This window comes from Suillus plorans, assembly GCF_016647745.1.
Source record: "Suillus plorans strain S12 chromosome Unknown HD556scaffold_2, whole genome shotgun sequence".
NCBI lineage: Eukaryota > Fungi > Basidiomycota > Agaricomycetes > Boletales > Suillaceae > Suillus > Suillus plorans.
In genome coordinates this window covers 55,489-70,287 of record NW_024537386.1, presented here as the reverse complement: position 1 = coordinate 70,287, position 14,799 = coordinate 55,489, and the positions used below count along the sequence as shown (strand labels likewise).

At 48.5% G+C, this 14,799-nt stretch overlaps 6 protein-coding genes across 6 annotated transcripts; 1 reads left to right on the top strand and 5 right to left on the bottom strand.

Annotated features, from left to right (window-relative positions):
- Positions 1 to 4: 4 nt before the first annotated feature.
- On the bottom strand, positions 5 to 3,695 carry HD556DRAFT_1436258 (uncharacterized protein; the record flags this gene model as incomplete). The annotated part of the gene is made up of 5 exons (XM_041305539.1): positions 5 to 68; positions 133 to 566; positions 622 to 2,088; positions 2,147 to 2,518; positions 2,577 to 3,695. 5 exons carry the CDS (start codon positions 3,693 to 3,695, stop codon positions 5 to 7), a joined length of 3,456 nt encoding a protein of 1,151 aa, XP_041166757.1.
- An 851-nt stretch (positions 3,696 to 4,546) lies between these two features.
- HD556DRAFT_1320990 (uncharacterized protein) lies at positions 4,547 to 5,174 on the bottom strand (the record flags this gene model as incomplete). The annotated part of the gene is made up of 2 exons (XM_041301325.1): positions 5,113 to 5,174; positions 4,547 to 5,053 (listed from the first exon to the last, which is right to left on the bottom strand). The coding sequence occupies exons 1-2, from the start codon at positions 5,158 to 5,160 to the stop codon at positions 4,547 to 4,549; spliced, it is 555 nt and encodes a 184-aa protein (XP_041166756.1). The 5' UTR covers positions 5,161 to 5,174.
- A 1,204-nt stretch (positions 5,175 to 6,378) lies between these two features.
- On the bottom strand, positions 6,379 to 7,043 carry HD556DRAFT_1320985 (uncharacterized protein; the record flags this gene model as incomplete). Its single annotated transcript, XM_041301324.1, has 2 exons — positions 6,982 to 7,043; positions 6,379 to 6,921 (listed from the first exon to the last, which is right to left on the bottom strand). The coding sequence occupies exons 1-2, from the start codon at positions 7,027 to 7,029 to the stop codon at positions 6,382 to 6,384; spliced, it is 588 nt and encodes a 195-aa protein (XP_041166755.1). The 5' UTR covers positions 7,030 to 7,043.
- A 426-nt stretch (positions 7,044 to 7,469) lies between these two features.
- HD556DRAFT_1532454 (uncharacterized protein) lies at positions 7,470 to 9,175 on the bottom strand. The gene is made up of 6 exons (XM_041309529.1): positions 9,108 to 9,175; positions 8,972 to 9,048; positions 8,581 to 8,902; positions 7,977 to 8,129; positions 7,889 to 7,929; positions 7,470 to 7,830 (listed from the first exon to the last, which is right to left on the bottom strand). Exons 1-6 carry the CDS (start codon positions 9,153 to 9,155, stop codon positions 7,686 to 7,688), a joined length of 786 nt encoding a protein of 261 aa, XP_041166754.1. The 5' UTR covers positions 9,156 to 9,175; the 3' UTR covers positions 7,470 to 7,685.
- A 1,104-nt stretch (positions 9,176 to 10,279) lies between these two features.
- HD556DRAFT_1302800 (uncharacterized protein) lies at positions 10,280 to 11,742 on the top strand (the record flags this gene model as incomplete). Its single annotated transcript, XM_041299542.1, has 3 exons — positions 10,280 to 10,429; positions 10,480 to 11,643; positions 11,686 to 11,742. 3 exons carry the CDS (start codon positions 10,280 to 10,282, stop codon positions 11,740 to 11,742), a joined length of 1,371 nt encoding a protein of 456 aa, XP_041166753.1.
- Positions 11,743 to 12,151: 409 nt separating this feature from the next.
- On the bottom strand, positions 12,152 to 13,204 carry HD556DRAFT_1302799 (uncharacterized protein; the record flags this gene model as incomplete). Its single annotated transcript, XM_041299541.1, has 6 exons — positions 12,152 to 12,445; positions 12,497 to 12,622; positions 12,675 to 12,731; positions 12,787 to 12,963; positions 13,026 to 13,117; positions 13,195 to 13,204. 6 exons carry the CDS (start codon positions 13,202 to 13,204, stop codon positions 12,152 to 12,154), a joined length of 756 nt encoding a protein of 251 aa, XP_041166752.1.
- Between the last annotated feature and the right edge of the window lie 1,595 nt (positions 13,205 to 14,799).

Here is a 14,799-nt window from a genome sequence, read left to right as displayed (position 1 = left end):
ACCGTCACACGCCTGGCGAATCGAACCTATTTTTCGTGACGGTCACACCAACTCTGAGGCCGTCGAACCTAAATTGTGACAAGTGGTAAAAACGCAAAAAAAAACATCTAATGCATCCAAAAGTCTTTGTACTGAGTGTTCGCAACACGTCTGCGCTTGCCACGGCCCTCAGCCTCAACCTCTGTAGACCCATCAGCTGTAGATTGGAGCCCTATCATGTCATCCAGTACCCCTCGCTCATAGCTCTCCGACTCGTTGTCCACCAGCAAATTACCCAAATCATCAGTGCTATAGCCATGAGGGACAGATGATTCACCCAATGCAATGTGTTGCAGAACCGTATCCACCAAAACATCGCTAGGATCAAGCTCGACATCTGCAGCATGCGTGAAGGGTGGCTCTACTTCTTCGTCGGCTTCGGGAGTCTTATATTGAGCCGTTTTGATGCGTTCCCAAGTCATGGTGTCGTTTTTTTGCACATCACGTAGTGCATGAAGCGCTTCACGACTGGTGAGGCTCTCGAACGAGAGATTGAATGTTGTACCAGCCTTACACTGAAAAAACGACTGCAGGAGTGTTTTAACATCCATGAGTAAAACGAGGACAATGCGAGTGACATACCTGTTTGACCACATCAGGCTTGTTGATAGCATGGTAACCGTTGATGAGCCACTGTAAAGATCTATCACGGAGTGTGGGTAATGTTGTGTCGAGTCGGATGACATGTGCAGCTTCGTCTTTCTTCAGCAATGTCAGAGATTCCTCAACGATATCAGCATGTTGAGATCGCTTGACGGCAAGCTTGAATGGGCGTTGGACGCCAACATCACATGGCTGAGCAATTCCGGTGCAGCCGCCAGGAACAAAGCGGTACTTGATCCATGGGTACTGCTGATCAAGCCAAGTGCGAAACTGCACAGACTTGTGTACTGACCAAACATCCAGCTGTAGGATACATTCCTGGTCATCAGGAGCCCCAACGAGCTCCTTCTGCCTTGTCCAGTAGGGAACTAGAATATTGCGAACATAATCGCACATGAGCTGGAATGTTGACCAATAGGTATCGGTGTTGGAGAAGCACAGCTCAAAGCCCAAGTCTTGTGCGTCCTTGAATTGTTGTGTGGTTTTCGAGGGGAGTGAACGAGCAGTTTTGCCACAATAGATGACCTGGAATGGAAGAGCATCCCCAGAGGCAGAGATGCCAACGAGCACAGTGAATGCTCGTTTTTCTTCCTGTCCAATCACTGCGACTTGCTTGGAACCAACTTCCTCGTAAGTAGCGGTGTTCGCAGGTTGATACACGATGTTGGTCTGGTCAATGTTGACATAGAAGGAAGCATCGAAGATCGCACAATCACGGATAGTTAAGGTCAGACGATAAAATTGGTCCAGACAGAGTTGATCAGCATTGGAAGGGGTCTTTTGTGCAGCGCGAGTGGCACGACGGAATGTCCAATTGAGAGTTCGATGTACGAATTTCTTGACCCAAGACTCAGTACATCGAAATTTTGAGCCATCCTTGGCGGTGGCCTCGAAGATTTCTGGGCAAGAGACAGTGATGCGAGCAATGATTACACCACGACAACGCATTGTATCCAAAGCCACGCCAACTGCACGCAGAGCACGGAGATCTTCGATGATGGTCTTCGTGACTTCAGGATACTTTGCAAGGATGCCTGGTGGTGTTGCAGTCGTCAAGGGAAGGTTGCCCTTTTGAACACGAGCGAGGACACTGGCACGCCATACTGGCCGTGTCCCACTTTGGTCAATCCACCTTCCTATAACTTGGGCAGAAATACCATGAAAGCGGGAGGGATCGACTCGCTTAAGCTCGCGCTCAATCTCAATCGGTGACATTCCATAGCCGACACGAATGGCAGCTGTTTCGATGGTCGGCCATAAAAGAGGGCTCTGCCAGTTGACATGACGAGCCTCTGTGTCCTCCCGCTTGCGCTTCCGGCCCGAGTTACATTTTTGCATGCTGCGAGCATGCCTTCGCAATTGACGGTATGGACGTGAAGCCTCAGCAATGGTGACTGCTAGCGGTTGGGGAGTATGATCATGAAGAACAGATTCTACGGTGGGTTTCTGATGACAGGCCACGTGAGACATAAAGCACGGCGATAGGAATGAAAGTTATGCTTACCTGCTTGGCATCTTTTTCACGGGCTTGCTGTTTTCTCTTACGTTCAGCTGCCATTTCACGCTTTCGAGCAGCCTTCTCAAACACATCGAACTTTTCCTGGCAACGGGCCTGCTCCTGCTGATCCCGGTCCTTGAGCTCCCGAGTGGAAGGCTTCCAGGCAAGCTTTAAATGCTCATCGCGTGAAACCGTCGAGAAAAACTTGAACAGACCGGTGCTCAGATCTGCATTGGTGGCACGGAGGTTGAGTTTTGGTTTTTGCTGTGGATGATGCGTAGGCAGAGTTGGGGGGGATGGTAGCTGAGTTTCTTGTATCTCGACATCATCACTGTCTGAATATGAGCTGTCATTTGGGTCGTCGTTGGGATCGGAGAGCTGCAACACATGAAGAGTGAGTCTCAGATTTGCGTCACCGGGAATGAGATATCCATACCTCGAGGTGATCATAAACGATATTAAGAAATTCCTCCATACGGAGGGAAAAAGCTCTATTGGCAGTGAACAACGGATCTTGAAACAAGGCATGCTTGATAGTGTTTAGAGCTGCGATACCACATGAGAACGAGTCGAGCTGTTTGCCGTGCTGGAGTGTGGTCGCCCGGTTGAATTTGGCAAAACCATGATAGCCCAGCCAACGATGTATGGCATCAATGTCTTCGTTAGGCCAACTCCAGCCAAGGGAGTCGGCATAGGAGATGCTTTGGTTTGTAGCATCGACCTCGATAACAGCCCAATGAACATTGTCGATATTGATGGGAAGGAGGATACGATGAAGTGCACCCTCGCGTAATGCAGAGCCAATGGTACGAAGGTGAACAAAAGCCTTGTCCGTCTCGTAGCTCTTCCACTGTTTATCGCTAAGCCGAAGGATATCTGCAAAGTCAAGAGATTCGACCGAAACAGACTGGAGGTCTTCATCCTCTGATGCTTGCATATGCTGGACCACTACAGCAATCATGCTGTCCAAAACACGACCGTGAATTGGACATGATCCTAACAGCGGTTGGAGCTCGGTGCTCCTCAGATCTGTCTGAGCACCGAATCCCTTGAGAGGGGCATCCCATGGAAGGCTCTCTAAGACATCTAGAACCTCGTCAATAATTTCCAACTCTTGTCCGTCAGTAGGAACAACATCAAATCTGTCGTAGACCCAGTCATGGGATGCGCGCCAATCACGCTGATTCTCGAGTGCATGCGACATAGCGACCCAGTATGACATGACCCACATTGGAAGTGGGTCATTGGGGAATGAAGGATGGATCACTGATTTATCTCCATCTCGAAATGCACCTCTAGCACGATTGCGAAGGGACGAGGCTGTTTGAAATGGCGGAACAGGTCGTGAAACAAAGTCCGTGGGCAACTGGAGCAAAGGGGACTGTTTGGAAAAAACAATTCTAGCAGCTGAAGCGCTGTTTTCTAACACTGTAGGCAGGTTGATAAGCAGTAATGCAGCGACGGAAAGGCTGCCCGAAGGAGCAATTGAGAACTGTGCAGGCACAGATAACACATCCTGGAATTTAGCCTCTGAGGCAACATGGAGATCAGGCATGGTGTGGAAAACTTGGACGGGAAATGTTTCAGACCATGTCCATCTCGTGGACTGAGCTATGGCTCGCTCGCCAAACATTGGAGGATCCACACTGACAAGACTTTACCATAACATAGCGAGAAGACATTGCCATGTTGCCAGACGGAAGTCAAATTAGAGACAAAGCTCTTGAGGTGAGCATCTCCAGCCGCGGGTCATGAGGATCACCGCGGCCCCTTAGCGCTGCATGTATACAAGGGAATGTGTCTACCCCAACATTGGTCGTCGAACCTAAGCGCAGTGTGTCACGCGTCACACCCCCCTGCGAACCTTCGAACTAATGTTCATTTGGTCACACCCAGATTCGGTCGAACCTAGGTGCGTATCTCGACAGTACACCAAGGTTGGCTTCTGCCGTACACCTGAATTATCCTTTTCGCGCTATGTTTGGTTTACAAACTACGTGTTTTGCCGTGTAATGCGAAGGCTGCAGAACTGGCAAAGCCACTGGATTGTAGTATAAGTTAGAAGTCACTCCTACGACACATGTTTCGTGAACTGGAAGCTAAGCAAAGTCATTTTGTGAACCCTTCAGTCAAATCGTTCAGTTAGATCAGTTTACCCGGCGGCGGGCCAAGGCGCAGGGTCTCAATTTGGTAGACAATCACAGCGCTAGCTGTACCGCGAACGACAACCCAGAGGCCCAACGGATGTATCGTTCTGTGTCATGTTGAGCGTATCTAAAGTACAAGAGTGATTGGTTCTATCGCAGAAAACAAATGAATTGGTACAAATGGGTAGGGTATTATCACAGCCAGTCATGGATCGATAGCGGAATATTCATAAGTTAACAAAACTGCAAGGATGTCAGCTCAAGGGCTCTCGAGATGAATATGCATACGCACTGGGATTTCTACCCACCATCCCGGTGGGCGCTTAAGCTTCATCTCCAGGGAATGCACTTGACTTTGCGTTGGGCAGGTAGTCTCACGTTCCGTATCCATCCACAATACTAACAACAGCACCTCTCCCGATGTCACACACTCCGATGGGATATCCTTCGAATCTCCAACCACCTTTCCACCTGCCAAAGTGCAAACGCGAAGACCGAGATATACCTTGAGAAATGTGAGGGAATTCATGGCGATGTAGGCATTGTTGTCTGGTAAAGTTTTGCCTGGCCGAACATGGTGGAAAGCAATGGTCCCCATGTTCCAAAGTTCCTTCCTGACAATAGGAAAACCAAACAGCCAACGATTGCCGCATGGAGCCCGGGGAGGCTTTACGAGAACGTACTGAGATACGTCCGAGCTGTATTTAGAGGGCACCCATTGCACCGCGGTAGACGTTTCCGTTTTTTGTGAGTCAGACTCTGAGATCTTTGAACAAAATGAGTAGCAGTACGCGTACAACAGATGAAAGTTGACGAGGCACCCACCTGAAGTTTTCTAAGGCTTCGCTCAAGTTGGCATGCAGCAGAGGGCATTTTCGAGAAGTGTTTCGTCAACTGAAGTTCCACTCGGCCAATATAATATTTTGGCACACGTCCACGCCACTGATGTGACTGGACAATCAATTAATCATGTCGCACCCATTGTTTACTTGATGGAGTAAGATTCACGGACTTGTATTATTTGCATGCGGCTGTGACAACGCCAATGGTCCTGGAGTCTGGATGCTGGGCCAATGGTACACAGAAGAAGTCCACTGGTAGTATTGCATTATTATGGTTTGCATTTATGTTCGTATGATCATAACGCACATCATTTCAAGCAGCGCAGCCGCTGTCGGCAGCCTCAGGCCTAGCATGATCGGGTGCCAGCCACCCGGGCCCAGTAGTAGGAATGTGACTATGTAGCCGAGGAACTTCAAGTTGAATAAGTATTGTAGAAAATTGTAACGTAGGCTGCAAAGGAAAGGGAGTGGTACTAGAGGAAAAGGAAAAACCGAAATGCGGCAGGCTGCAGACAGCGGCCCCAGAACTTGCTGGAGTGTAGCCTGGCAGCTGTGTGGTAGGCGGGGAAGCCACGTCACGGTGCTGCACGGCCGCTGGATACACTTGTACCTCGCTTCGGGGTAGAATTCCAACTGAATGGCCGCCAGCAGTAGTAAGCTCAGCATCTTCTTTGAGCCATAGCTGTTCGAATGCCGCCCACCTATCATATATATGATATTGACTCAAGGTCGGGAACAAGTCCGGCTAAAACTTCATAATTTTGAGTGACAATTTGAAAAAAAGGAAGGGAGCACTCACACCGACAAACAAAGCCTGATCCGCGACAAGGCCAAGTACCACTGGCAGTACCCTCCGAGTCTCTGAAAAGGAAAGTCGCCTGACAACGAGTCATGAGAAGGTACCTACTAGTTAGCTACTAACACGAAGGATGCAGAACCGGCAGTAGTATCAAAGTAGTACTGGTACTAGTGCATGCTATAAGTTACTCCTAGTACGATGCGTGTATCGTGAAGTTAGAGTTGAAGTAAAATTGTCGTCGTCTTGTCAAGGCTCCTGTATTTTCTCTCTTTTGATGACTCGAGGGGGTCGCGAATGCTAGGAGCGACAAAGAGACAAATTTACTGAATAAATTGCATAAGATGAAGATTTTGTCCTGCGAATCCAGTAGCTTATAATTATCCACTGATAAGATGATCGAGCGACTCGTGCTATTTGGCGCTGTGCCGCGTTGTGGCGCCATGGGTGGGCAAATTATTTTTCATCAAAATTGCTAAAATGCAAGGATGTCAATGAATGGCTCTCGAAGTGAACACGTATACGCACCGGAACTTCCACCCACCACCCCGGTGAGCGCTTAAGCTTCATCTCCAAGGAATGCACTTGACTTTGTGTTGGACAGGCAGCCTGAGATTCCGTATTCCTCCACAATACTAACAACAGCACGTCTCCCGATATCACACACTCCGATGGAATATTCTTCGAATCTCCAACCACCTTTCCATATGCCATAGTACAAACGTCAAGTTCAAGATATACCTCGAGAAATGTAAGGGAATTCATGGCGATGTAAGCATTGTTGTCTGGTAAAGTTTTGTCCGGCCAAATTTGCTTGAAAGCAATGGTCCCCATGTCCCAAAGTTCCTTCTTGACAATAGGAAAACCAAACAGCCAGCGATTGCCGCATGGAGCCCGGGAAGGCTTTACGAGAACGTACTGAGATACGTCTGAGCTGTATTTAGAAGGCACCCATTGCACCGCGGTAGACGTTTCTTGTGAGTCAGACTCTGAGATCTTTGAAAAAGAATGAGTAACAGTACGCGTACAACAGATGAAAGTTGACGAGGCACCCACCTGAAGTCTTCTAAGGCTTCGCTCAAGTTGGCTTGCAGTAGAGGGCATTTTCGAGAAGTGTTTTGTCAACGAACAAAACGAACTTGGTCAATATCCAATCAATATCATAATATTTTGGCATACGCCACTAATGTGACTGGACACCCATTGTTTGCTCGATGGAGTAAGAATCGCGGACTTGGATGCGGCTGTGACGCCACACGGTGGAGTCTGGAGTCTGGACGCTGGGCCAATGCTACATAGAAGTCCACTGATAGCATTGGATTCTTATGGTTTGCATTCATGTTCGCATAACCATGGTGTGCATCATTTCAAGCAGCGCAGCCGCTGTCGTGACCAGGCTAGGGTTCCGGGAATTAAGGTATGTACGTACTATGGCGTCTGGTTGACCGGCAAATTAGCATGCTGCGAGGGCCAAATTTACAGGTGTGAATGACACGAAATTCACGCAAATTTACTGACGAGGGTTTGGTGGCAGAGCCCCCGAAAGCTCTGGCTTTTTGCGTTAATTTGCAGGTGAATTTCACCTAATTGACTGTAATCTACTCCGCAGACTCCCACTCGTCAGTCATCCATTGGTATCATCAATGAAGTTGCAGTGTCAGCCGTCAGCTTGGATGGGGGTCCATGACTCATGAAAACGGTTGGTTCAAGCTGCACAGGCTGGTCTGAGAGAATATCGAGAAGGAATCCTGACTCGGATGCTAAGTTGATGTGATATCTTGTTTCATAGGTGGTCGGGCAGGTGGCGGAACGACCGTTGACTTCTCAGGTTGTTGACCACCGAGGATGGTTGGTTGCATGCATATCGCGCCATCTGACTGAAGGAGCCGTTTTTGATGCTGCTGACTGAATTAGATGTACTACAGGAGTCTCTTAACAGTCCAAACGAGCAAAGGCAACTTACATCAGGTTTCCAGTGGTGCCACTGGCGAATTTGAATGGTTTCTGTTAATGTTGCAATGTCTTGTCTGCCCCAAGTAGGACTGTTGCACGTCAGGATTGTCCAGTATATCGGATTTTAGCTTTTCAGGTGTTCTGGGTACAGTAGACACGAATTCACCCAAATTGACACTATGTTTTCGAGGGTGTGAAATTGACGCAGTAAATTTGCCGGGCAAATTTGCCTGGTGCAAATTCCCGGAACCCTAGACTAGGCATTCACAGATGATTATGGTGTCTTCAAGTGTCACGCCTACGTCGTTGCGCGTTGAAAGGCTAGTGATGTCAAAAAACGCGTCAAAGCTCGAAACGAGGAACAGAACAATAGCATGCTGTTAAAGTTGGAATTCCAAGTTGTACATAGTTCTCTGCTGGCTGAAGAATACGCGCCCGTTAGATGTCGACTCGGAGGGTCCAGAGAGGGAGGAAAATAAAATAGTCATTGGTCGATGTACTAGTTGTGCATGTCTCTATGATGTATAAAATTACAAGGGAATGATCGTGAACCATGCAACCTGATCTGAGAGTCAAATGTAGAACATATAGGAATACTTGCATTAATGGCGCGCCAGTGGCCGCGTCAAAATAGCTGCGCCCAATTAACAAAAGTGCAAGTATGTCAGCTCAAGGGCTCTCGAGATGAATATGCATACGCACTGGGATTTCTACCCACCATCCCGGTGGGCGCTTAAGCTTCATCTTCACGGAATACACTTGATCTCGCGTTGGACAGGTAGCCTCACGTTCCGTATCCCTCCACAATACTAACAACAGCACCTCTCCCGATGTCACACACTCCGATGGGATATCCTTCGAATCTCCAACCACCTTTCCACCCGCCAAAGTGCAAAGGCGAAGACCAAGATATACCTCGAGAAATGTGAGGGAATTCATGGCGATGTAGGCATTGTTGTCTGGTAAAGTTTCGCCTGGCCAAACATGGTGGAAAGCAATGGTCCCCATGTCCCAAAGTTCCTTCCTGGTGATAGGAAATCCAAATAGCCAACGATTTCCGCATGGAGCCCGGGGAGGCTTCACCAGAACGTACTGAGATACGTCTGAGCTATATTTAGAGGGCACCCATGTCACCGCGGTAGACGTGTTTTGTGAGCCAGACTCTGAGATCTTTGAACAAAATGAGCGGCAGTACACGTAGGACAGTAGAAAGTTGACGAGGTACCCACCTGAAGTTTTCTAAGGCTTCGCTCAAGTTGGCTTGCAGTAGAGGGCATTTTCGAGAAGTGTTTTGTCAACGAACAAAACGAAATTGGTCAATATGTAATACTTTGGCACACGCCCACGCCACTGTGACTGATGTGGCTGGACAACACCCAAATATTGTTTGTTTGCTCGATGGAGTAAGAATCACGGACTTGAATGATTTGGATGCGGCTGTAGTCCACTAGTGGGCACTTAGTATTGCAGAATTCGTATGGTCTAAATTCATGTTCGTATATCCATCAGTGAGTTCACGATTATGCCTCGGCTATATATTTGAATTTCATTCATTCTAGCGACACATCAGACAATACCTATTTTTTGTCTTCTTTTCTCTCTAGACTCTGCGAAGCACGGGTATTTTTTTTTTGAATCGTTGTTCGTTGTCCGTTTACGGCACCGTACAGTGACTTTAATTCAAGTTAGGGGCGCAAGTTACTAACTATTCCTCAAGGAACTGTAACTTCGGATAGCTTATCTGACTTCTCACAAAATGTGACTGACTGATATCAGAGGTTTTCGATTTTGCAGAATGTCCGTTGCTCGTGGCAAGGGACGCCATATTGGTAAGGAAGGTCATACGAACGTAACTGACTCATCGGAAAAATCACGGTGGGCGAGGTGGCCTATGGGTGGCGTCGAAGCTGATGTACGGTGTTAGTGATGTAGATTTGACTGTCATTTGCCACAATTCACCGTTGGTCCCAGGCCCAGAATAAAACGGACAAGGTCGCTATTAAGTATGCTTGACGGTGCAGAAATCACTATAGGCACCAAGGACGGATGGCGCCGAGACCTATCAGTGATACATGATGGTAGTCATGGGCCATCGTAAATCGAACATCACTCTAGCGTCACAGCTGGAAACCCACATCGAATGAAAAGAACAAGGTTTGGGCCGATCGTACTCAATGGAGTAAGAATCATTGTAAGTGGACATTCTTGGGCGGTGTCGAAAAAGTTCAAAGTTCATGCAATAATCGATAACGGTTTACTGCAACCTGTGACTACTTATCTCCACCGCGGCCGGTTATCAAGGATCGATGTGACTTTGAAATGTCTGAATAATCTTAGTGTTGTAGGTATAAATTCACAAGTGCAGCCCATAGTAAACTGCAATTCTAGTGGCTCTCCAGTCATGTCATTTCGTCAACCTCGAGAACCAGCTTTGCAACCATCTTCGCTTCACCGACCTACCTACTCTCAAAGATTTAGCAATCAAAACAATCCAGCTACACTGCATCAACCAACCCAGAGTGCCTGGACGTCCACTTTTACGTCATTGCCGGTAAGTGAATATAAAGTCGTTCTTACTACTGCTCACCACTACAATATCAGCGATTGGTGGCGGGAGCAGGGGCCACACAAGAGACTCCACCGAGCTCCCATTCAATGAGCATCCAGAATGAGCGTGATTTTTCCCTCGCCTTATCTATCCGGGCTGCTCAGGCAGACACAAGGGAATGCCCCTGGTATGGAGTGTGGGCTAAAGTCCTCCAAAATTATATTTTTGCCGGGGCGGACGCATCACGAACATCATGTACATGTGTTCCACAATACTCCCTCGTTGCATCCCATGATTCCGGCCGCTCGCCGCCGAGTGGTGGCTCCGGTTGGTCCGATTCTGACATATCCATGGGCAGCCATTCTTCAGATCGGCATTTGATGACTCCAGGGGGCCCCCTTCCGGGACCACCACCTGTGCCCTACAACCCTAGCCCAAATTTCAGTCCTCAATCACAGGCAATTTTCGGAGGACCACTACCTTCCTTGACACCTAGCCCTGTGTACCCAGATTTTCGTCGTCGTGAACCATCCCCTGACAGTCCGACTACGCAGCACGTCACTCGTATGCAGGCTCGTCGTGCTGGGAATGTTTCCAACAATCCTGTCAGCGCCCATCCGCTGCCTCAATCTTCGTCGTCGTCGTCATATCCGTATCCATATCCATCGGATGGTACTTTCCCAATAACTCCACCCAGACCGACCACCACCTTGTCAAATGCATCTACCAGAATTCCGGACTTTGTGCAAATGCTCGAACATGCACAACAGCCCTTCCCAGTCATTCCTGGTCATGTAATCCGCCGGGTTATTATGATAGTTGAAATCAAACCGCAGTCATATGCCGGTGGGGTATTCAAATGGGAAACTATCTGGAAGGATCAAGTACAGGAACAGGTTCTTCATGCATTTGAGGCTGATCGTACTCTGAAATACTTGGGAGTCCTCATAGCTGCAGGTCGTCGTTGGGTGTACAGCACTGTGAACCGTGGCACGCTAGTTTCTCGCACAATGTCAGAGATGCGCGATCCAACTTGGCGCGGCACTGGACCGCGAGTACCATCGTCTGATAATTCCGTGGTAGAGGAGGGGGACGTCCAGTCTGTTCTTCCCTCGTTGAACATCCCCGACTTTCTCCCCAAAGCAGAGAATGGCACCTTATATCAATTTGATCTCCTGGACGCCAGGGGAGACTCCCTCAGAGCCTTTCAAGAAATTGTAAATGACCTCCGCCATAAAAATAGTGATATTTGGTTCTAGGGCATCTTAATGGTGTGGGCAGGAGGGATGGTTTGGTATTATCGCGAGGCGGAATAGAGATGTAATGATGTGGTATACAACAACGTTGGGTAGAATGTTACATTTACAAATCTTATGGTTATGTAGTCGCCACATGCAGTATACAAGACTCAATGAAGAAGCCATGAATGGTTGTTATATCTCAACCGTTTTGAAAGTACGCCATTCGAAATGTATATACCTGAATCGTACAGAGGTATGAAATCATATCAGTTGCAGAAAATCACGATTGGTGCTCAATAAGCAAACTACGATCGTGAACAATACCATGACTGTCACTTTGACTTGGAGTTAACTAGTGTTAATTTTGATTGAGTAGCCTCAATTTTGCGTCAGAGGGAAGGTTTCTCTGATGGCGCATGGCGCAACAGAGATTTGTCGAGATCCATTGAAATGTGTTGCAGGGTGAGTTTTGTAGATCATGGAGCTAACTGCGACCATGAGCTCCTCCACCACTGCCACTCGTCGTGCCAGCCTGCTGGAGTGGGTAAACCCGCTCCAAGCGCCATCGTGGAGGCATCCTCAGCCTTCCATGAGACCAGCACGAGTAGTAGCAGAAGAACGCCTTGCACCAGTGTACGTCTGGAAGAGAATCCAGGTCAGACGACTCGGACGGTGGGTCATTTGCGGCCGTGGACGACGACGCGACAGGCTGCTGTCCAGATGGACGTCGAGTATCATTGGCTTTCTTGTATTCTGGTAGCTTAGCAGCTGCAAGCCGCTGAAGAGCTTCAATCAGCACCAAGGTAAGAAGCAGGAAGATCTACGTTACAGTGAACTTGCGTCCGGGTGCGACTTCAATTTCAGGTGGTTCGTGGCTGGGCCTTCGCCGAAAGGAAAGGTGCTGCCGCAGGAACTGCTTAAGGTCGCTCGCGTGGCGGGGAGAATTCGTTTCTAACTGGATACGCATTTAGTCATGGACTGCTAATCAACTGAAAGTGAAGACTAACGTTTGTTGCCTGGGCTAAGAAGGAGTGGTTGGGAGGTAGGGCAGATGTAGCAGGGAACTGGAAAGTGATCTTCGAGTCAACTGCGGCGAAAAAAAAAGATCAAAAGACATACATCTAGGGGGTCACGAGGCTGATTGTTCGAAACTGCATTCGCACGAGGAGGCAATCGAAGGAGTTTGCGGAAGCGGCGGACGAAAATGGATGATTGTGGGTCTACTGTAGGTGTAGGTCTTGGCCTAGGGGGGTACGAAATAGTCACTGGGTTACGAGGACGGCGGGTTGCATCAGACTGCAACAGTTGCAATGGGTAGCATGATGAGTAGAAGAATGGGATGTATGTATTGCACATACCTTTAGTAAATCAGCGAGGCTTGAGTTTTTGTGTGCACTGGGCTGTGAAGATGCTAAGGTGCTGTTTGGACAGCGAACCCTGGTTCGAAAATCTGAGCTCAAAACAACACGTGATGAATCATGGCACGTGTTGCCAGCCTGTCAACAACTGACTAACGTAGATACGCACCTTTGATCATTGTATTATCATTATCGAAATGTCTGATAGATCCAGCAGCGGATCCTCACACTCCCTACGCTCTCGAGGTACCATTGAAGCAGCAGCAGCATCTGGAACATCCCGTAAGGCGCCTGCAGTGTGGTCAAAGGCAGAGGAGACCGCCTTTCTTGAGTTCCTCTTGAAGGCCCTTCCTTCCTCAGGCGACGGGGGCTTCAAGACAACCACTTTCAATCAGGCAGCTACGCACCTTAAGGAGAAATTTACGCAGCAGAGAGGTGCAGAAAAGACTGGTGTAGTTTGTAAGAATAAATGGACAGCGGTACGTCTAGTGAACTTTTCCGCCACCGCCAATGACATCATATATTTTTGTAGTTCAAGAAAGCATATCATAGTGTCATTGAGATCAAGTGCACTTCAGGATTCACCTGGAGTGATGAGCATGGAGCAGGTATTGCCGATCGAAAGGATGATGTCTGGGCGCGTTTTACCAAGGTCAGTACTGCAATAGATCGCATGCTCTCTAATGACATTATCTTCAGTCACATCCTCATGCAAAGCCCTTTATGTCAAAGGGCTTTGATCACTTTGAGATCATGGAGCAGTTAATGCCAAACCAGTCGAAGGGCGCACATGTTTTCCGGCCCACCACAACAACTGTCTCAACCTCAGTTCCCCCAGCAACAGAGAGCGCTGCACCAAGTGCAGCGCCTCCACCATCATCAATCAATCCAGATTCCATCGAGCCACCTGTTCCATCCACCTATCTCGCACCCTCTACTGAAGGTTCCACCACAGACTCAGCATGGACGAGCATCAGCCGTAGCAAACGTAAGTACAGTGCACTTGCTCCTGGCTCAGCCACAAGCTCCCAGAAGCGAAACCGTCCACCGTCTGCCACATTAATGGCACAACAGGAGGGTACTGAGACGATGAAAAATCTTGTAGAAGTAGTGCGCGAGATGCAGAAGAATTTCACACTAGCTCCTCCGCTGCTCCCAATGCCACAGCCAGTGCAGCCTGGAACGCATGTTGGGAGCGCCATCGCCCTGCTCAACAAGTGCACAAACCTTACCAGCAAAGAGCGCCTCGCCATTGCCAACTTCCTAGCCGAACACGAGAACCAAGCCATCATTTTCTACTCGTTGGATGAGGCAACAAGGCTTGAGTGGTTGGAGGAGAAGCGAGTGCTTTGTGGTGGCGCACCACGCCAGGCATCAGCTGACTCGCAGGAGCATATGGTAGTCTGATAGCGTACTATACTATATATCATTTTGTTTCAACAATTGTCTCAAATATCAAGTGTTGTCTTGCGCTCGTTTTGTCCCACGTCCTGCGCTCGGTTTGTCTCGGACGTCTTCTGCTCGGTTTGTCTTTCAATATATTCTACGTCCTGCGCTCGGTTTGTCTCGGACGTCTTCTGCTCAGTTTGTCTTTCTATCTATTCTACGTCTTGCACTCGGTTTGTCTCGGACGTCTTGCAAATGTATATATTGTACATAGATTGTATGATCCTACTAGTATAGTACTTCTAAGGCAATGGGAGCCCCCTTCGCTCACGTTCCTCGATATAGTCGGCCCACATTGCTGCTGCAATTGCCTCCCGACGAGCATCCG